Source organism: Lontra canadensis, unplaced genomic scaffold (genome assembly GCF_010015895.1).
Source record: "Lontra canadensis isolate GAN:19392208 unplaced genomic scaffold, GSC_riverotter_1.0 scaffold67, whole genome shotgun sequence".
Classification (NCBI taxonomy): domain Eukaryota; kingdom Metazoa; phylum Chordata; class Mammalia; order Carnivora; family Mustelidae; genus Lontra; species Lontra canadensis.
In genome coordinates, this window is record NW_022631061.1 from 3,307,869 (window position 1) to 3,330,604 (window position 22,736).

At 39.0% G+C, this 22,736-nt stretch overlaps 1 protein-coding gene across 1 annotated transcript in view; it reads left to right on the plus strand.

Annotated features, from left to right (window-relative positions):
* B3GLCT (beta 3-glucosyltransferase) overlaps positions 1-22,736 on the plus strand; it is a 115,809-nt gene that overhangs the window by 59,174 nt on the left and 33,899 nt on the right. Inside the window, exons 8-11 of the mRNA XM_032880007.1 lie at positions 1,085-1,148; positions 7,191-7,310; positions 8,987-9,056; positions 15,842-15,955. Of these exons, the coding sequence (XP_032735898.1) occupies positions 1,085-1,148; positions 7,191-7,310; positions 8,987-9,056; positions 15,842-15,955 (368 nt within the window). The remainder of the gene's footprint in view (positions 1-1,084; positions 1,149-7,190; positions 7,311-8,986; positions 9,057-15,841; positions 15,956-22,736) is intronic.

Sequence of the window (22,736 nt, forward strand, 5' to 3'; positions counted from 1 at the left end):
ACAGTGGGCCATGCTGGTGTTACAAAGAAGCTGTAGCACAGAGAGGGACGGATGTACAACAGGATGGGACATGTGTGATAAGGTTAAGAGAGCTTGCTTCCTATTCCGGGAGCAAAGGATTTCCATCTATGCTGGTGGGCAAGTCTGGGAAAGTTCCACAGAAAAGGTGCCCTTGAGTTGGACCTTGAAGAAAGGTTTGCCAGGTGAAGGTTGGGTGTGGGTGTGCTAGGCAGAGGTAAAGCTAGAGAAAACAGCTGGCAGGTGTATGCTGTGGGTGTCATGGGCAAGTGTGGAGAAGCTAGGGGGCAGTAGAAGGGAATGATGGGGCTCTCCTCTGCACTGAAAGGAGCCGCTGAAGATTTCCTTAAGAGAAGGGCTTGAGGGGCGCCTGGGTGGCTCAGTGGGTTGAGCCGCCGCCTTTGGTTCGGGTCATGATCTCGGGGTCCTGGGATCGAGTCCCGTATCGGGCTCTCTGCTCAGCGGGGAGCCTGCTTCCCTTCCTCTCTCTCTGCCTGCCTCTCTGCCTACTTGTGATCTCTGTCTGTCAAATAAACAAATAAAATCTTTAAAAAAAAAAAAAAAAAAAAAGAGAAGGGCTTGAAATTTTTTTTTTCTTCTTTCCGTAAACCATATGCTCTCTTCCCCTAAAAACTCCACAAGCTGGAGTTGATTTGGATTATTAAAAGCAGGAGCCTGAAAAGTAGCAACTTTTGTTTCTCTATCATGCAAGCTTTTTTTTCTTTTCTGTCTTCTTTCTGTATCAGGAGTCAATACACTTACCGGGAGTCAACAAGCTTTGTTTTACACAAGACATTTAATTTTCTCTATTATATTTTATCGTATTTGCCAGATGTTTAAACAAGGAATGCTGCATTTGCAAAAAGGCTTGCATTCATTTCCTACTCAACAAATAATTCCATTTTCACAGTGCTTTGCCTCAAGGAAATGTGAAACTCTTAATTTTGTCTTAAAATGTGTGCTCGTAATCTGTTTTCAAACATTAGAAAGTCTCAATGTGTTATTCTTGTTCGATGCTTCCTCTGATTAATAAAAAAGAAACCCTCAAATTGTATCTATTTTCTAGGCTTACCAAGAGGTTAAAGAGTGAATCCCTGAAGTCCGACTTTACGATAGATTTGAAACATGAGGTACGTCATTGTTTCTTTGCTAAAAGTCTCAGTAATCAAGACTTCATGTGTTTTAATGTAAAAGGTGTTTTTTATTCCCTGACAGCATATCCCTCCCCACCCAATGCTTCTATGTCTTTTCTCCCCACCGAGGTAATTCTTCTCCAGTAAATTAGGTCTTTCTCTGTAAAGCTCATTTTTATCATGTAGGTGGAGAAGGAGCAGTGAAAAAGATTCTCGATTCTCCTCTGTGATTCTTGATTTTTTTTTTTTTTAAGCTAGGTGGATGGGTACAAAGGTGGATTTCTAAAAACATGCAAAACTGCCATCAAAGCACCTTTGCTCTTATTTGGTACTTTGGCTGTACAATGCCATGGTCATGTCTCTGTCCTTGGCCCTCTGGGGCAGAACTGAGCCAGTTGGTTCCAAGTAGGCAGCTGTGCGTGGCATGCTAGTTGGAACCCCAGCATCCCTGGGCATTTAGTGGACATTTAGTGACCAATCATCCTGGAGGCTTTAATCATTCCTGGATCGTTGTTATTTTTTTTAAATTAACATATAATGTATTATTTGCCCCAGGTGTACAGGTCTGTGAATCATCAGGCTTACACACTTCACAGCACTCACCATAGCACATACCCTCCCCAATGTCCATAACCCAACCACCCTCTCCATATTGCCCCCCCACCCCCGGCAACCCTCAGTTTGTTTTGTGAGCTTAAGAGACTCTATGGTTTGTCTCCTTCCCGATCCCATCTTGTTTCATTTTTTCCTTCCCTACCCCCTAAACCCCCCACTTTGCCTCTCAAATTCCTCATATCAGGGAGATCTTATGATAATTGTCTTTCTCTGATTGACTTATTTCCCTCAGCCTAATACTCTCTAGTTCCATCCATGTTGTTGCAAATGGCAAGCTCTTATTTCTTTTGATGGCTGCATAATATTCCATTGTATATCTATACCACATCTTCTTTATCCATTCATTTGTTGATGGACATCTAGGTTCATTCCATAGTTTGGCTATTGTGGACATTGCTGCTATAAACATTCGGGTGCACATGCCCCTTCGTATCACTACATTTGTATCTTTAGGTGGATCGTTGTTAAGAAGGTTTCTTCGTGGGTTTCATTCACAGGCACATCGGACTGGAACATTGTCACCTTTCACTCTTCGGGAACCTGAATCTTAGGGCAGTGGGGTCAATCTTGACATGTCCCTCAGGCCAGGAGTGCTGGCAGCATACCAGTAGCAAAAAGGGCACGCACAAGGCTTTACCTTCCGGCTGACGGCATGTGATGAAAAAGCTTATTGGGGGAGAAATATACATGTAAAAAACTGTTCTTCTGTTCCATAGAAAGGAAAGAACGACTAATTGAAAGCGCAGGTCTACTTAGTTTTAACGAAGAGTTTACTTTGGTATAGATACTTAGACTCAGGAATCTATTAAACACGAAATACCTAAAAAAACCTGTTTCTAATGTATGTGGAAAGTATGAGGATAGGTCAAAATATCTATGTAATCACCACCTGGTTTAAAGAGCTAGAACATCATCAGTCACTTTAAAGCTCCCTGACTGTGACATTCCTGCGTTCCTTTCATTCTTTCTAGTAAACACTTTCTTGAATTCTCTCTTCCTTTTCTTCCTCTTCCACAGCATATGACTGTGCCTCCGAATAAGACAGTATGCAGTTTTTCACCCTTTTGGGACTTCGGATAAATGAAAGTGTACCACGGGTATTGTTCTGACTTGAAACTCATCCATGTGGATATGTGCGGCAGTTCTGATGAACTTTTTTCCACTCTGAGCAGGAGTCTCTCCGGAGACCAGAGCAGTTAGCTTACCTGTTCTCTGGTGGCGGGCTGCTTCTGCACCACTCTGCGTTTTCTGCTATTACACTCATTACATTTCTGCGTTTTGTGGACGTGTGTCATGATGATCCTGAGCAGGGATTTCTCTAGGGCAGAGGCTTTTAAACTATTTATTTTATTTTTTTTATTTTTTTTTTACTGTGACCCACTTTATTTTTTTTTTTATTTTATTTTTTTTTTTTTAAAGATTTTATTTATTTGTCAGAGAGAGAGAGAGCAAGAGTGAGCACAGGCAGATAGAATGGCAGGCAGAGGCAGAGGGAGAAGCAGGCTCCCCGCTGAGCAAGGAGCCCAATGCGGGACTCGATCCCAGGACGCTGGGATCATGACCTGAGCCGAAGGCAGCCGCCTAACCAACTGAGCCACCCAGGCGTCCCTACTGTGACCCACTTTAAAAAATACATTTTTCATGGCGAGCCAGGATATTTGTGTGTGTTATTGTGTTGTATTACTGATTTCTAGCTTAGCATTAGTGTGGTCTATATAACAATTGTTAGAAATGTTTTTAGGCTTATTTTGTGGCCTGGTTCATGTTTACTCTTCATAAATGGAGGAAAAGATGTATATGCTATAATTTGGGGGGTATAGTATTCTCTTTATGAGATTAAGGAAGAAATAGATTGAATATAATAAATTAATCTTCCTCCCTTCTTTCTTTCCTTCCCTCCTCCCTCCCATCCTTCTTCTTTTGTCTGCTTGATCTATCATTTATTAAGAGAGGAATGGGAAAATTTTCCATAATAATGGTGCATTTGATAATATCTCCTCTTGTAACTGCCAACTTTTGCTTTTTTCCCTCTGAGACTATGTTAATTAATTGCATGCAAGTTTAGAATCCTTAAGTCTTCTTATGAATTCATCTTTATTTCTTGTCATGCTCTTTGCCCTAACATGTATTTTGTTGCTGTGACTGTTTTTATACTGGCTTTCTTTTCAGGTTTGCTTTTTAATTGTCTCTCATCTTTTTCTTATAGCCCCTTTGTGTCCTCTTTTAGATGTGCTTCTCTTGGAGAGGACATATCTTCTTTTCCTCCCAGTCTGCCAGTCTTTGTCTTTAAACCAGGTAGCAAATTTACACTTACATTGAACATGATTACCTTTATATTTGAATTGATTTCTAACACTTCATTTTATCCTTCTCATTTTCTCTCTGGCTCCTTTAAACACTTCCTTACTTTCTATATAGATTGTTTTTTGTTCTTTCTTTTTCCATTTTTTCCTCCTCTGCTGTTTTGGAAATTCGGTCTTCATTTCTGTACCTTACTGGTTATTTTTAAATATTTTAACATGCATTCTTAACCTAACAAAGGCTAAGTAATTCATGGCCTAAATTCAAGGGACTTAGAATAATTGAACTCTGATTATTCCCTCCCCAATTTTTTTTTTTAAAGATTTTATTTATTTATTTGAAAGAGCGAGTGAGAGAAACCACAAGAAGTGGGAGGGTCAGAGGGAGAAGAACTCCCCGCTGAGTGGGGATTCCCCATGTGGGACTTGATCCTGGGACTCCAGTCAGGGACTCTGGGATCATGACCTGAGCTGAAGATAGATGCTCAATTGCTGAGCCACCGAGGCGCCCCTCCCCTTACCAGTTTAAATGCTCTTTGTTATTTAGTACTTTTGTTCTTTTCCTAAACCCTGCAACTTAAATATTATCTTTATTTTATGCAATTCGTATTTGTAATAGCTTCACCATGTATTTGCCAGTGCCTTTGCTCAGTATCCCATCTTACTTCAAAGACCTGCCAGGTGGGATCATTTTTTTTTTTTTTTTTACATTTAAAAAATTTAAATTCAATTAATTAACATATAGTGCATTATTAGTTTCAGTGGTAATGTTCAGTGATTCATCAATTGCATATCACACCCAGTGCTCATTCCATCAAGTGCCCTCCTTAATGCCTGTCACCCAGTTACCCATCCCCTACCCACCTCCCCTCCAGCAACCCTCAGTTTGTTTCCTAGAGTTCAGAGTGTCTTATGGTTTGTCTCCCTCTCTGATTTAGTCTTATTTTATTTTTTCTTCCATTCCCCTGTGTTCATGTTTTATTTCTTAAATTCCACATTTGAGTGAAATCATATGATAATTGTCTTTCTCTGATTGACCTATTTCCTCTTAGCATAATGCTCTCTAGTTCCATCCATGTCACTGCAAATTGTAAGAGTTCATTCTTTTTGATGGCTGAGTAGTATTCCATTGTGTATATATACCTTCATCTTTATCCATTCATCTTTCGATGGACATCTGGGCTCTTTCCAGAGTTTGGCTATTGTGGACATTGCTGCTATAAACCTTGGGGTGCAGGTGCCCCTTTGAATCACTATATTTGTATCCTTTGGATAAATACCCAGTATTGCTATTGCTGGGTTGTAGGGTAGCTCTGTTTTTAACTTTTTGAGGGGCCTCCATACTGTTTTCCAGGGCAGCTGCACCCTGGTGGGATCATTTTTATTCTTCTGAGGCACATCCTTTAGTGTTTCCTTCAGTGGGGTGGTACATTCTCAATTTTTTTCCCTTTAAAAAATTTATATTGACTTTGTTCTTTAAACATAGTTACCTTGTGTTTACAATTCTGGGTTGTCCATCATTTTCTGTCATCACTCTGGCTTTACTACACTGTTCTGGTTCCTGTTATTGCTGTGGTGTTGGGAAATCAGCATCAGTCTCATGTGGCTTCTTTGTAGGTAATCTTTCTCTCTGCCTGCCTTTAAGACTATTTGTCTTTGATATTCTGCAGTTTCACTATGAGATGTCTAGGTGCTGACATTTTTTTTTTTTTTTAACATCCTACATGGGATTCATTGACCCTTTCTATAATAGGATTGTTATGTAATTTTTGGAAATTCTCAGCCATTCTTTTTTCAAGCATGTTCTCACCCCCATTCTTTCTGTTATTGCCTCCTGGATGTGTAGATGTGTGCCAGCACTCTGAATTTTTTCTTTTACTTTTCCCATCTCTGTTTCTGCTGTGCTACATTTCAGATAATTGGGGGACTTTCATCTTTTAATTCCCTGATTTTTTATTCACCAGTGTCTAATACTCTGCTTATCCTAATCATTAAATTTTTCTTTACTGTTTTTTATTTTTAGAAGTTTAGCTCCTTCTTTTCAAATTTGCTTATTTTATATAATTTTTAAAAATTTGCTTATGTTTGAATGTTTTCTCTTTATGAAAATGTATTAAACATAGTAATTTTATAACCTGTGTTTGATAATTCCAAGACCTGCAGACTTTTGGGTCTGATGATGTAGTGTCTGCTGGTTCTTGGTGATCAGCTCACGTCCCTGTGCTTTTTGTGATTTTTCTCTGAGTAGTCTTGCTTCAAACTGTATCTGTGCTAATCTTCTGAGTCCTACATTAAGGTGGAAAGATTTGCATTTGTTTTTCCTATTGCTACAGGATTATACTAATTTGGGACCATTTTAAATAACTGTTTGAAGTGTTTTGGACCACATTAGTGGCACACATTAGGGAGGCCTGGGTTTTGATTACAAAATCTCAGAGGAGATTTGGAGATGATATTTTCCCCCTCCATCTAGTTCCAACGTCCCAGATTTATGTGGGGTTTGCTCTTAAACACTCTCCGCCTTGGGTGAGTCTTGGGCTTTATTTTCTTAACTCCTGTCAGAAACTCAGCATCACCACAGTTCACCATCTACCTACTGAGGGATACTACCCTTGATGCCATTTTCCCCAGGCTCTTCCTTTTGCAGTTTTGTCCTCACAAGTTCCATACTATTATGGAAATTTAGCAATCCATTTAAATTATTTTAAAGATATTTTATCCAACAGTTTTAGATGTTTCCAGCAAGGCTGTTAGTCAAGGTGTGTAATTACCATACTGCAGAAAACCAGCCTCATGGTAATAATTTCTTTCATCTTCTACTGCGATGTTTTAGAAACCCTAAAATCACTTCCCTGAAATTGCTTATGACAGCTTTGGAATTATTTGGTGTTCAGAATATGAACAAGAATATGGATTCTTGTTAATAAAAGATTATATTGATCCACATGAAATTACTATTTTTATATGTAAAAAAAAAATCTGTTGAATATTGTCAAATTGATTCGGTTCAGTCTTAGTGCTCTGTAGAAGACATGGTCTGCTTTTCCTTGACATATTTTGTACCTTCTAACACTTGCGGTGTTGGCCAAGTTCTTTCATTTGTTGCCGGCTCCTGTCCTGACAGATTGCCCTTTACATCTGGGACAAAGGCAATGGGCCTCCCCTTACTCCAGTGCCTGAGTTTTGTACAGAGGCTGTGGACTCCTACTGTGCTACCACCTTCCATTCTTTTCTACCACTTTGCGTAAGTATAGAAGAAAGGCTTCCCTACATATCAAAGGAAAATCTACATGCTATGCATAATATTGTCCTAGGACTTTAAGTTTCTACTTACGTGTCAGCTAAGAAGTAGATACCATACTTCTTACTAGTAACTGCCCTATCAGGTGAGTACTGTTGTTATCCTAGTTGACACATGAGAAGAGAAAGGACTAGAAGTACTTGTTCAGGGTCACACAGTGACTTGGGGGGAGGGGCAGTGAGGACCCTGAGGGCACCGACTCACTCCCGAGGCTCCATGCAGAACTGCCTGCCACAGCTCTTCCGAGTCAGTGTGCCTGGAGTCATTTCCCTTGTTGAGGATTCAGCATGTGTCTCCTGGAATATCTATTCCATTTCCTAGAAGGATGATTTCAGACATTTCCTGCTACACTTAAGCCTTCTCCCCAAGCCCATCTCCTCTCAGCTGGAGACCTTAATTTGATCTCAGCTGCCACTGTCCAGCAGAACTTTCAGAATGATCTTACTTGTTTCAGTGTACCCTAGGTCCAGTTCCCAGGATGAGCCTGAAGACCCCTGAAACTCACTAGGTTAACAGTTCTTCCTCCGAAGAGAAAACATATTCATCCCCCTCAAATGTTGTCTGTTCTTCTGAAGGCAGTCACACAGAAGTCTGTGTGTGGCATATTCAAAAATGAATATATGTATACACACACACGTGTGCGCGTGCACACACACACCCACACATTGCAGTAATGGGAGAGAATCTGTAATGTTTGCTCAGTTCCTGAGGGGGAAATCCTGTCTTTCTAGACATGATGCTTGCTTGTTCTTTAATGCTCTTTTGGGCAGTCTGGTGGGGTCAGCCTCCTAGTGTCTTGAGTAATATGACAAAGCTGTGTTTAAATGTCACCATAAACTGGCCCCAGATGATGTTTGAGTCATGATTGAATATTATTAAAGGCCTAAGACATTTGATAAAGGGGTCAGAACACCCCACGAAGCCATCCGTGGCCTTGAATGTAGGCTGTCCACAGTCTCCCCATGTGTCCCTTTCATCTGAGTGGCCAGCTGGGGCTGGGCTGGCTCAGGGCTCCGTAATTGCCCCTCCTTCCTTGCACCTAAGTGTTTGAAGTAATTGTCCCGTTGACAGAAGACAGAATTTTGCTGTAGCTTAGACTTGGGTAAACAATAAAGGGGCCATAAAAATACTTTCAACATCAAAGTGAGACCAGTCCCCCAAGAGGGAGTCAGCTCCTATTATACAGGAACACAGCCCACTGGTTCTCTCCCTTTATCAAAATCTTCACCAGCTGGAAAAAGGAAAGGGAAGGTGACTAACATTTACTGGGCAGTTAGAATGTGCTGAATAAATATAGCAATGAAAGCGGCTTCACTGGTGGTTATTCTGACCATCTTCTAAATAAGCAGACTGAAGTTGAGAGCTGAAGAATATTGTCTGGGTGACACAGTGAGTACAGGGCAGGGCTGGGATTCAGGCCCAGGTCTGGCTGACGTCAGAGGTCTTGTCAGCTGAATTATAGTTCCTGTTTCCCCAGAAACTTAATCCTAGAAACAGGATTAATGTCCTTGACGTTGGTGAAGGTCACCTCTGTGGCATGCGAGATCTAATAGGGGTGTGAGTGTGGGTGTTGATATGACACGGACTCATACATACACATATGTTTTCTTGTTTTCTAGGGAAATCCAGTGAAGAAAGAGGATATATTTTTCGCAGTAAAAACATGCAAGAAATTTCACAGCGATAGAAGTATGTTTTGTGTTACTCATTTTTCCTGAACTTATAAAATCCCAACTGCCTTAAAAAAAAAAAAGTACAAGCCAGCTAGAAACTCAAGAAAGAGATAACGACACATACATTGTTGGAATGAAAACAGTTATTTAGCTTGTGTTCCTCATCGTACCATTTCAATAACTAAGATCAATTAGAAGGGACCGTTTTGTATCAAAACATGAGTGGCCCTAGCCCTTCTGAATACCGTTCAGAACAGTGTTTTAAATTGGAAATGGGAAAGCACAGCTGTGGCAATCTTGGACATGATGCATGAATAACAATCCATTTTGCAGAACAATGTCCTATTTATGTCCATGCACCGGCTCTGAACTGTATGAGGAATGTTAGAGGGGATTTCAAGGTGGGAGAATGCCAAAAAAAGGATGTTTTCTCCAAGACTAATCCTTCTTTTTACATTATGGTGGATGCACACACTGGAACTTCTAAAGATACATATTTGCTCATGAGTGGATTATATTGCAGAAAAGGCAATAGGTGGCTTATACGGAGTGGTCCCTTCTTAAGAAGATCTTGGCATGCAGATGAATGTTGTTTTTATTCAACTTTTTGGTGTTATTACAGAATTCTACTAAGTTATGGTGATAATGTAAAAGAAAAAGCACGTCCTAAATATAAGTAGACATAATTTCTTTCTTTTTTTGCCTTATTTCAAGCTGCACTTTCCTGAAATTGAAAATTAGACAGTCTTTTGCATTTTCTAATTTTAGCATATATTTTAATTTTTTTTCCATGAAAAGACTGTCGATTTCATCAAGAGTGTGATATTTATGTAGAAGAGATTTCTAAGCCAGCTGTCGTTTTCAGGGGATTGGAGCTATGGGGGAATTTCATTTATATAATTTATTTGATAATATGGGACTTATAAATTATACTTTAAAGGGGAACGTTTTCCAAATAAAAAATAGTATAATTTGGGATTGAAATATTAAGATACTAACATCAATTAGAATCTGGTGATGTTGTACAGTATCATATAAGTATGTAACTATAAACCTTCATATTTACCTAAAATAGTCACATAAGGTGCCAAGTCCTATTCAATCAGTCTAATATAGGCACTCGTTATATAAGGGAGTCCTAAAGACTATTAAAAATCAATATAGAAGTTAAAATTTTCATCATTCACAAAAATTAACATAGATTTAATATCCTTTTGCTTTTTTTAAAATCTGGAAGGGCATTTGGGGATAATTTTTGATATATTTTATAAAGTATCAAAGGAAATGAATGAAGGGACTGCCTTTTTTTTTTTTTTTTTAAACAGCTAACAGAAGTGTTCAAATTGATTTATTTGATCCTGAAGCTGCACTTGGGAGTAGTGACTGTTTTCATAATATTGATGTTAAGAACAGTGGTGGTAGTGATATTTTCTCTTTTGAAACATTTTTCAAGTGACTGTAAAGCAGTAAATAGGGACCATCCCTGGTTGTATTCTTCATATTTTACAGAAATGAAAAAGAAGTTTGCTGATTTTAATTTAGTAATTTTGAATGATCTAGTTTATTGCTTTCTTATTTGCATCAGGGTCAGATAATCTTTTCAGGTATCCATCAAATGCTTTTATATTTGAATTTCAAGTCAAAGGTCTTTAAAAATTACAAATCTAAAAAGCCTGTTAAGAGCATTAAAACCAAACCTTCCAAAGCTGGATGCATTGATTCGTTGATATGAATCTGAATCTGGGGTCATTGAAGCCTGAGACTTAATTAAAAGATATTATGAGGCTTTCATGGTTGGGTTTCTGTGGCAAGCCATCTTTAAGCTTGAATGTTTGAAAAGATGTTGAGGCAGCAGGATTTTAGCGACTTTGATGTCCATATCGCTGGATGGAAGCAAGCCTGCGAGGCCACTGGGCTCCTCTCCTCCTTTTGGAAGGCTAGTCTAACCACTGGTTGGCCCAGAGAATTACCCAGTAATCCTATTAGTTACAAGGACAACACTGTATTAATTGCGTCTGCTCATCTTCTTTACATTTTCTGGTTTTTTTTTTTTTTTTACATACATTGTATCATCTGCCTTCATGGTGACAATTCCTGATGATGTGATAATTAATGTTATTCCTTTGATCATGTAGAGAAAGCTGAGTGTGGGACAAGACACAGCTGGCCCCTGTTCTTATAGACTGTTGAGTAGGAGAGCTGGGATTCAGGGTTTCTGGCTCTAAATCCCCAATTCTCTTTGCCACAGCACAGCTGTACTGTCATCTCCTTGGATGTATTACAGTCTTAACACTTGATAAATGATATTGTATATTCATGTTGACGTTCTGCTAGGCTCAAGGTCCTTTTTGACTTGGCCAGAAGGTGGGAAAGTAGGCTTTTTTATTTTCAGTAGCAAGCGGGGGGGGGAGAGCCAGAAGTTGAAATCCACAGAGGATCTAAAATATAAAGCAAGCTGGGCATTCAGGCTGCCACTCCTGTCCAAGCATTTGACTGCTCTAGTCAAGCCCAGTACATGGAGTGGGGTGGGTTTTTTCTTCATTCTTTCCCCATGAACTTTGTGATAGAAACCCTTGAAGTTACAAAGGCCAAATGACAAGAAAAAGAAAACAACACCCATAGATAAGACTGTATATTTATCTTGAAAAACTGAGAGTTGGCTATACTATTGGTGATGTATCTGGTAGCAGGTTCTCACTTGTGGGTGCACTGCCCCTGGGGACAGCAGAAGACCCCTTGTGATGTCCCCCATTCCTGGCTCCTTACAATGCTGGCCATGTCCAAGGTAAGGGTGAGGGATGGCATGTTCTGTTAAAGGCTCCCGTCAGTTTGGTAAGGGAAAATACACACTGAACTCATTTTTTATATTCTTAATGAAGAATGGTAATAAGGCAAGTTCTGAAATTTATTTATTTATTTATTTATTTATTTTTTAAGATTTTACTTATTTGACAGAGATCACAAGTAGGCAGAGAGAGAGAGAGAGAGAGAGAGAGAGGAGGAGGAGGAAGCAAGCTTCCTGCCAAGCAGATAGCCTGGGACTCGATCCCAGGAGTCTGGGATCACGACCTGAGCTGAAGGCAGAGGCTTAACCCACTGAGCCACCCAGGCACCCCAAGTTCTGAAATTAAAAAAAAATTACTTAACGTCTTGTACCTTTTTTGCTTAACGTTGAAACAAGCATTTATGTAACTGCTTTGCGTCCGGATTCTGATTCAAATGTAATAAAGCATTCTTAGGACACAGCAAAAATATATTCTATCTTTTGGCTTAAGAAAGAAATACATATTGATACCATTGAAATAGCAACACGCTCTTGAGATGCAAGCAGTTACTAGGGTTTTAAAGAAACTTTAAACGTCTTATATAAAGCAAATTAGGCATAGCATGTAAAATTATATTTAAGCAAGGAGAAGGTCTCGAGTTTTAATATTCAGCTTGTTCACTTCCTCTTGGGTTATGTGTTTTTCTACTGTGACGTGAGCTGTCAGAAAATGTTAAGAATTCTCTCTGCACCAGTTGCCACGCCGTTCCTGTGCGTGTCTTAAGTATCTGGTGGCAGTCACCGCTTTGTTCTTCAAGTGCTGGGTCGTGAGAGTCTCTCCCGCTGCAGTCCCCCTGATTAATGAGGTAAAATTGCTATTTGCTCAGCCTTTCGTTCCTTTTCACAGCTTCCTGAGCACCTAAAAATAAACACTTTATTCCTTTCAGATTGAAAAAACAAAAAACACCCTGTTACCTTTACCGCAGTCATCTTGTCAGAAAGAGGCCCATCTGAGCAGGCTTATGGAAAGACGTGTGTGGTTAGAGAGGCTGACAGGTCCTGGGCTGCAGTCTGCTTATTTCAGACATGAGGCGTGGATTACAGTGCAGCTCAAATGATGTCATTAGATTATTGAAGAGAGGGAGGGAGACGGGGGCTGCCCCGCTCAGATCGCCCCCTGGCTGTTGAACAGATAGAGAGGTTCCAAGGTTGCCCGAACATGTTGTTTTAGACCAGCCCCGAGGGGTGCCTTTCAGGCTTAGGTATACCTCATCTCTAAAATCAGGGTGTGTGTCTCTAACCCTTTTCGGAGGAGAGAGGAGCAAGCAGGGTTTTGTCACTGATGTGTATATGGAGACAGGAAGAGTATTTGTCGAGTGAAAATAGCAGATTTCTTAACATCGAAAGTCATTCACATTTGATTGTGTGGTAGTCTTTGTACAGTGCCTAAGGGTCTAGTGTATTTTCATTTGTAATCAGTTTTGCAAGTAAATTCACCAGGGGTAAAAATGTGTGTTCTGTGCCTCCTAGCGAGACACATTTCCTGCTTCGAGTCTGTAAAGCCATGTGGAAGATTTACGCCATCTGTGCAGCGGGGATTGTTTTTTCTTTAATAGCACAAGTTTTACTTCGCTCCAATTGCAAGTTATCCTGTGGTAAGCCTTCTTGAAAGAGGCGTTCACTAGTGTTTTATTAGGGGATAGAAAGTATGCTTCTCTGTATTGAAAATGAGATAATAGATCATGTAACTATATTGAAATATTTTCTCACAGTTTAATATACTTGGGAACCCAGTGCCTCAGTATAAAATATTTTATAACTAGAATGAATTCAATTTAGAATTCAAACATTGCTAATGAAATTGACCAATACTCTAAAAGTTTTAGGTAATTTAGAATCAACCCTAGTTAAAGGTAAAGGTTTTACCTGCTGTTATAGAAGACTTAGCCTTAGCTTTGAATTCTTTATAGCTGGCAGATATGACAAATGCTTCAGGAGCTATAGTGATGAGGCGACAGATGATAAAAATTGTTGAATGCTTTTGGGATTATAGAATCATAGCATCCTACTATATTAAAATGGCTGGTGTATTTTTATACAATTGGTAATGGTGGCAATAGTCTTGTACCAAATGATGAATTGCCTTTATGAATAAAACCTTCCTTTAAACTAGTTCCAGAGATAGTCCTAAGCCTTTTGTGAGAACTTCTACAAAATTCAACTATTTGTTGAGCATCTACTACATCCTGGGCACTTGCCTGCTATGGGGAACGATTCGTATAGGAATTCTTACCTTAAGTGAAATTTCTGTTTCAGCTGTTTCAAACAACTGAAAGCAAGTAGTTAGGTACAGCAAAGAACTCACTCACACTTGATTTTAATGTTACTTAAATCAACCGAGAAGAAACATTTCTGCTGTTTAATAAAGTCATTAGAGCAAAAGGGAACTGGAGGCTAACGGCTGAGGACAGTGAAAGCAGACTTTTGCACAGCTGAGGGCTGTGGACTGAGGAAAATTGTTGACCTTTCCTCACAGCTTCTTCCAGCGTCACGCAAGGGAGGACATTTTACCCAGGAGTGAATTAGCTGCAGCAGGCACTTTCTGGGTAAGTCCTCCTGCGTGTGATACCCATGGCAGACTGCCACTGTGGTGACAAGGTGAAGGCTTTCATTGTGTTGGGATGTGAAAGTAGAAGAGGATTTGTTTTTCTTCCCCCTCCCTAATCACTCAGGCAGCCTTATCTGTTATTTATGCATCTTTGTCCATTTTGACATGAAGAAATCTCTGCCTTTTCAGGATTGCAGAAAAATTGTATTGTAAGCCCTAAAAGTTATTTAGTGGGTTAAAATAGGTAACTTAGAGATTGTAATAAATGTCCAGAATTCATAGTTCTGTCTTTCTTAAAAGCTGGTGAATAATGGAGAAAATGGTGCCTTTTGTGTTTTATATACAAAGGGCTGTCTGACTTTGACTCTGAGTGTGTTGACTTGCATAGCTAAACATTTAAAGTTGGCATTGCATTGGGAGTGTTTGCATATATTTTTATTTGTGCTGGGAAAAAGGGAAAGATAAATGACCTGATAAAATCTCAAAATACTGACCTGAAGATTTAGTTCACTAGTGTGGAGGTTCTTAAATTGCCAGGGTTTATAATCGAGATATGACGATTTTTTTTTTCTATTGAAACAATAGAAACCTCTTCCAAAATTTAGAGATGCACAGACAGTAGCTAAAAAAATATATAAGAAAATAATTATGCAGCTCTTTGGTCAGGTGAATTAATATCAGTGATCAGGAAGAATTCTGTCAAATGTGGAAATAGGTGAAGCTTAAAAGTAGCTCTAAATTAGAGAAAACTAGGAAAGTTTTCTGTTGTTTGTGTTTCTTTAATTAAAACAATTTATCTGTTAGTGGTTGAGGTCAGAAATCTGCAGTGGTTCTCAACCTTTCTTCTTCCACGTTTTTCCAGAAGTGTAGCATAAAGAATATCAACTCTCCCAGGCAGTGGTTCTCAGTGGTAGGGTCATGCCCTGGGTAGGATTGCGTGGTTCTTTTGGAATCGTTGGGTGGGGACATGTGTCATTTCAGAAGCCCCCATCCCCATCCTAAGGGAGACATATTTGCATCTCAGCCAGAAACCCAGAATATTCCCCACCCCTCTAAGAAGCATTTGAAAAATCCAGTTCTGAATTTTAAATGAAATAGCCTATGGGGAAAGAGGAAAATTAAAATCCTTCAGTGTAATCAGACTAGGAAATGGATCACCTCATGGGCTCAAGGAATGAGGAATCATCAGAAATGGGAAGTGTTGGGTTCTAACATAAACTGAAAACATCTCAAAAAGAGGGTTCCATGCAGGTGCTATCATCAACTGACAACCGAACATTTCTTGGAGTAGGAAAAGCAAGCAGGTTGGGATACCTGAAGAAGAACAAATAATGGTTCTCCTCCTTAATAAGAGATTATGCTGCCCTTCATGGTGCTAAGCTTTCCTTCAGAACTGTACCGGTGACTGTCACTTCTCTCATTTTTTCAGTCCCCATTGTAAAGCAGACCTGGGCGGGCCAGGCAAGTGTCATTGAATACTACAGTGATCACACAGAAAGTTCCATTCCTACAGTAGATCTGGGAATTCCCAATACAGATAGAGGTGAGTCCTTAATTTGTACTACTCTTATTCAGAATGTCCATCATTATCCTAAATTAGGATAAAAATGAAATATCTTATAAATACTGTATTTACCTTATGTAATTTCACTTTCTCCCCTCCCAGCATCTTTACCCATGGATAGGGACCAATTCTCTTGGATTAAGAGCTGCTTTATAAATACTAAGAAAGGTCGTAAGTTGTTAGACCATAATGATATGACTGAACACATGACAATTAGGATTATTTAACAGATTTTTTTTATACCTTCATAATTCACTGTGGCCATAATGGAGTGTCCAAAGTTAATTTATCATCTTGTCACACAACGTTTCTCCTCAGTGGTTTAACCCGGCCAGCATTGTTCTGTGGCTACTATTTGCCAGCTGCCAAAGCCCCAGAAGAAAAGAAAGCAGGAACGAGGCCTATGGTTTCTCTCCTCATGGAGCTTAGGGTCTCACACTTTGTTTATCCCTCTCCAGTAGTGCTTAACCACATCCTACCCTGGTTATGTGGGGCATAAGCTCCACAAGAGTCATGTATTTTGTTAATATTTTAGTGAGTAATTATTGGTAGTACACCTGTTTTTCTCTTCAGCTTGCTGACTTTCTAATTAAAAATTTTTTTATTTCAGAAAAATAGAGGAAGGCATTTGGCTACTTTACCTTCAGATGCTCTTTGTTTATCTTAATTTTTATCTGGTGTTCCTGCCACACGTTTTTCTTTAGTTTTCTACTTTCCCATACCCTTTTATGAATAGAAAAAGAAATAAGTTCATTGTCTTGTTTTACTGAGTAATTTACCTGGATTATTTCTTAGTCATCTCTTTTATAATGTCTTGATTGATAGTGTACAATGTAGAATCAGATATACCATTCTTCTGACAAGGTTAAATATATTACTGAGTCTATCTATTACTTTGTTCTGGAGACATGATTTTATTTTTAATTATATTTTATTCAATTAATAATCGTATAGTATATTATTAGTTTCAGATGTAGAATTCAGGGATTCATTAGTTGCATAATACCCAATGCCCATTACATCAAGTGCCCTCCTTAATGTCCATCACCCAGTTACCCCATCCCCCCACCTACCTCCCCTCTAGCAACTGTTAGTTTCCTATAGTTAAGAGTCTTTTATGGTTTGTCACCCTCTCTGACTCTGTCTTGTTTTATTTTTCCCTCCCTTTCTCTATGTTCTCTCTGTTTTGTTTCCCACTTATGACTGAAATATATAATCATTTTTCTCTGATTGATTTATTTTCCTTAGCATAATACCCTCTAGTTCCATCCATGTCATTGCAAATGGCATGATTTCATTCTTTTTGATGACTGAGTACTATTCCATTGTATACATACCACATCTTTTTTTTTTTTAATTTTTTTTTCTATAAACATATAATGTATTATTAGCCCAGTACAGGTCTGTGAATCGCCAGGTTTATACACTTCACAGCACTTACTATAGCACACACCCTCCCCAATGTCCATAACCCCACCACCCTCTCCCTACCCCTCTCCCTCCAGCCCCCCTCCGTTTGTTTTGTGACATTAAGAGTCTCTTATGGTTTGTCTCCCTCCTGATCCCATCTTGTTTCATTTATTCTTCTCCTACCCCCAAAAGCCCCCCATGTTGCATCTCCACTTCTTCATATCAGGGAGATCATATGATAGTTGTCTTTCTCCGATTGACTTATTTCGCTAAGCATAATACCTTCTAGTTCCATCCATGTCATCACAAATGGCAAGATTTCCTTTCTTTTGATGGCTGCATAGTATTCCATTGTATATATATATACCACATCTTCTTTATCCATTCATCTGTTGATGGACATCTAGGTTCTTTCCATAGTTTCTATTGCATACCACATCTTCTTTATCTATTCATCTGTTGATGGACATCTGGGCTTTTTCCATAGTTTGGCTATTGTGGACATTGCTGCTATGAACATTGGGGTGTAAGTGCCCCTGCAAATATGCATCTTTGGGGTAAATACCCTGTAGTGCTGGGTTGTAAAGTAGCTCTAATTTTTAACTTTTTGAGGAAACTCCCTACTTTTTCCAGAGTGGCTGTACCACCTTGCATTCCCACTAGCAGTGTAAGAGGGTTCCCCTTTCTCTGCATTCTCACCAATATTTGTTGTTTCCTGACTTGTTGATTTTAGCCATTCTGTCTGGTGTGAGGTGGTATCACATTACGGTTTTGATTTACATTTCCCTGATGCTGAGTGATGTTGAGCATTTTTTCATGAGTCTGTTGGCCATTTGTATGTCTTCTTTGGAGAAATGTCTGTTCATGTCTTCTCCCCATACCTTAACTGGATTATATGTTCTTTGGGTTTTGAGTTTGATAAGTTCTTTATCGATTATGTATGTTACCCTTCATCAGATATGTCATTTGCAAATATTCTCTCCTATTCTGTTGGTTGTCTTTGGTTTTGTCGGCTGTTTCCTTTGCTGTGCAAAAGCTTTTTGTCTTGTTGAAGTCCCAAAAGCTCATTTTGCCTTTGTTTCTCTTGCCTTTGAAGATCTGTCAAGCCAGAAGTTGCTGTGGCTGAGGTCAAAGAGGTTGATGCCCATGTTCCCTTCTAGGCTTTTGATGGATTTCTATTTCAAATTTAGGTCTTTCATCCATTTTGAGTTTATTTTTGTGTGTGGTGTAGGAAAATGGTCCAGTTTCATTCTTCTGCATGTGGCTGTCCACTATTCCCAACACCATTTGTTGAAGAGACTATCTTTTTTCCACTGGACACTCTTTCCTGCTTTGTCGAAGATTAGTTGACCGTAGAGTTGACAGTCTATTTCTGGCCTCTCTATTCTGTTCCATTGATCTATGTGTCTGTTTTTATGCCAATACCATACTGCCTTAATGATTACAGCTTAATAATAGAGCTTTAAGTCTGGAATGGTGATGTTACCAGCTTTGGTTTTCTTTTTCAACTTTCCTTTGGCTTCAGGTTATTTTCTGGTTTCATACAGATTTTAGGATTATTTCTTCCAGCTCTGTGAAAAATGTTGATGGTACTTTGATAGGAATTGCATTGAATGTATAGATTGCTTTGGGTAGCATAGACATTTTAACAATATTTGTTCTTCCAATCCATGACCATGGAACATTTTTCCATTTCTTTGTCTCCTCTTTCCATTTCTTTGTTTCTTCTATGAGTGTTCTACAGTTTATGGAGTATGGATCCTTTGCATCTTTGGTTAGGTTTATTCCTAGGTATCTTGATGCAATTGTAAGTGGGATCGATTCCTTAATTTCCCTTTATTCTGTCTCATTGTTAGTGTATAGAAATGCATCTGAATTCTGTGCACTATAAGTTCTAGCAATTTTAGGGTGGAGTCTTGGGTTTTCCACACAGAGAGTATCATGTCATCCGTGAAGAGTGAGAGTTTTTTTCTTTGCCCATTCAGATGCCTTTAATTTTTTTTGTTGTTGTCCAATTGCTCAGGCTAGGACTTCTAGTACTCTGTTGAACAACAGTGGTGAGAATGGGCATCCCTGTCGTGTTCTTGGCCATTGGGGAAAAACTCTCACTTTTTGCCCATTAAGAATGGTATTTGCTGTGGGCTTTTTGTAGATGGCTTTTATGATATTGAGCTATGTTCCCTCTATCCCTACATGTGGAGAGTTTTAATCAAGAAAGGATGTTGTATTTTGTCAAATGCTTTTTCTGCATCTATTGAGAGGATCATATGGTTCTTGTCCTTTCTTTTATTAATGTAGTGTGTCACATTGATTTGTGGATGTTGAACCACACTTGCAGCCCAGGAATAGATCCCACTTGGTGGTGGTGAATAATCTTTTTAATGTACTGTTGGAACCTACTGGACAGTATTTTTGTGAGAATTTTGGCATCCATGTTTATCAGGGATAATGGTCTGTAATTCTCCTTTTGATTGGAGTCTTTGTCTGGTTTTGGGATCAAGGTAATGGTGGCCTCATAGAATGAGTTTATTAGTTTTCCTTCCTTTCCTATTTTCTTGAAACAGCTTCAGAAGAATAGGTATTAATTCTTCTTTAAATGTTTGGTAGAATTCCCCTGGACTCTTTTTTGTTGGGAGATTTGTGATTATTGCTTCAATTTCCTTGCTGGTTATGGGTCTGCTCAGGTTTTCTATTTCTTCCTGTTTGAGTTTTGGTAGTTTATACATCTCTCAGAATGCATCCATTTCTTCCAGATTGCTTAATTTTCTGGCATATAGTTGCTCATAATATGTTTTTATAATTGTATTTATTTGGTGTTTGGTTGTGATCTTTCCTCTTTCATTAATGATATTATTAATTGGGTCCTTTCTCTTTTCTTTTTGATAAGTCTGGCCAGGGATTTATCAATTTTATTAATTCTTTCAAAGAACCAGCTCATAGTTTGTTGATATATTCCACTCTTCTTTAGGTTTCTGTTTCATGGGTTTCTGCTCTAATCTTTTTCATTTTCTTCTCCTGCTTGGTTTAGGCTTTATTTGCTTTTCTTTCTCCAGCTCCTTTAGATGTAAAGTTAGGCTCTGTATTTGAAACTTTTGTTTTTTGAGAAAGGCTTGTATTGCTATTATAATCCCCTCTTAGGACCGCCTTTGCTGCATCCCAAAGATTTTGAACAGTTGTGTTTTCATTTTCATTTGTTTCCATGCATTTTTTAAAGTCTTCTTTAATTTCCTGGTTGACCCATTCATTCTTTAATAGGATGCTCTTTAACCTCTATGTGCTTGTTCTCCTTCTTAATTTCCTCTAGTGATGGAGTTCAAGTTTTAAAGCATTATGGTCTGAAAATAGGGAATAATTCCTGTTGTTTGGTACTGGTTGAGATCTGATTTGTCACTCAGTATGTGATTGATTCTGGAGAATGTTCCATATGCACTTGAGAAGAATGTGTATTTGGTTGCTTTAGGATGGGATGCTCAGTATATACCTGTGAAGTTCATCTTGTCCAACGTGCCTTGTTTCCTTGTTGATCTTCTGCATCGATGATCTGTCCATTGCCATGCGTGGGGTGTTAAAGTCCCTTACTATTATTGTATTATCAATGTGTTTCTTTAATTTTGTTATTAATTGGTTTATATAATTGGTTGCTCCCAAGTTAGGGGCATAAATATTTACAATTGTTAGATCTTCTTGTTGGATAGACCCTTTATGATATAGTGAACTTCTTCATCTGTTAATTGTCTTTGGTTTAAAATCTGTTTTGTCTGCTAAAAGGATTGCCACCCCAGCTTTCTTTTGTTTTGTTTTTTTCTTTTAATGAACAAAATTATTTTATTCAAAGTAGTTAAATATCTCAATTTTTCTTTTATGATTTATATGGTTTTTTAAAAAATATTTTAAAAAATTTTTTATAAACATATAATGTATTATTAGCCCCAGGGGTACAGGTCTGTGAATCGCCAGGTTTACACACTTCACAGCACTCACCATAGCACATACCCTCCCCAATGTCCATAACCCCACCACCCTCCCCTATCCCCCTCCCCCAGCAACCCTCAGTTTGTTTTGTGAGATTTAGAGTCTCTTATGGTTTGTCTCCCTCCGGATCCCAGCTTTCTTTTGATGTCCATTAGCATGATAAATGGTTTTCAACCCCCTTACTTTCAATATGGATGTATTTTTATAATCGTTATTCTGAATTCTGGCTCTGATATCTCTCTTGTATCCATATTGATTAAGTGTCTGGCAGTTAGTACTGCCTCTTGTTCTCTTTTCTGCGGTGAATTTTTCCATCTTGTCATTTTGTCCAGAGAAGAACAGATGAACAAGGAAACAAAATACAAAAATATCAACCATGACCCCAGGAAAATATGTACTAAACAAATCAGAGGAGATCAGAAACCAAAAAAGGAAAAAAGAATATAATCAAACAGGTGGACTGAACAGAGTAATACACTAGGTCCTGGGAGTATTTTGGTCTATTTGTTAGAAAATAAATCCTAAAATTGTAAAGAAAATCTTACATATATACAAAAATAAAATTGAATATGATGAAATGAGGCCAAAAATGAAGAATATATATGTAAAATGGAAAAATGAAAATTAAAAAAGAATTAAAAGATTTGATAAAATAAGAAACTAGTTGAAAAGGAAAAAAATTAAACTGCAAGCCTAATGAAAGAGAAAAACCTCAAATTCTATATTCTGTTTTCCCCTAGTGCTGGAGTTTTGTTGTTCTGTGTGCTGTGTAAACTTGGTATTGGCCTGATGTTCCAGCAGGTCTTCTGAGGGAGGGGCCTGGGCGGAGTTGCCCCACCCCTTGCTAGGGGGCCAGACTGAGCGTAAGCTGCTTCAGGTTGCTGTATGTGGCTTCTGTTCCCTGAAGGCTTTACACGCTGTTTTAGAGGATGAGAACGGTTGTGTCCCAGTCTTCAGCCCCGGAGCTGACAATTCGCAACCCACATTCTTCAGTAAGCCCTCACAGAAAAGCAGTCAGTCACTCTCGTCTCCCTGGTTTCCCTCTGCACTCTTTGTTCACCCAGCCTGTAACTGAGCATTTTAATCTTAGGCACAGGACCCTGTGGAGTCTCCAAACTTTAGACTCCTGCAGCGCACACATGCGCCACTGCCCGGGAGCAAGGAGGGGACTCTCACCACTGCTCGGACAGCAGTCCACCAACCATGCTGTGGTTTACGGTTTATAGCAACACAGAACTGAGAGCCCGCTCCTGAGCTCCCTGATTGCAGCTGACTTCCCTACTCCAATGCTTGGGAACTCTGCCACACTCAGGCACCCCCATTCTTTTGGGGATCCTGAGACCACGCTGTCCCACCTGGTATTCTGCCTGCTTCACCA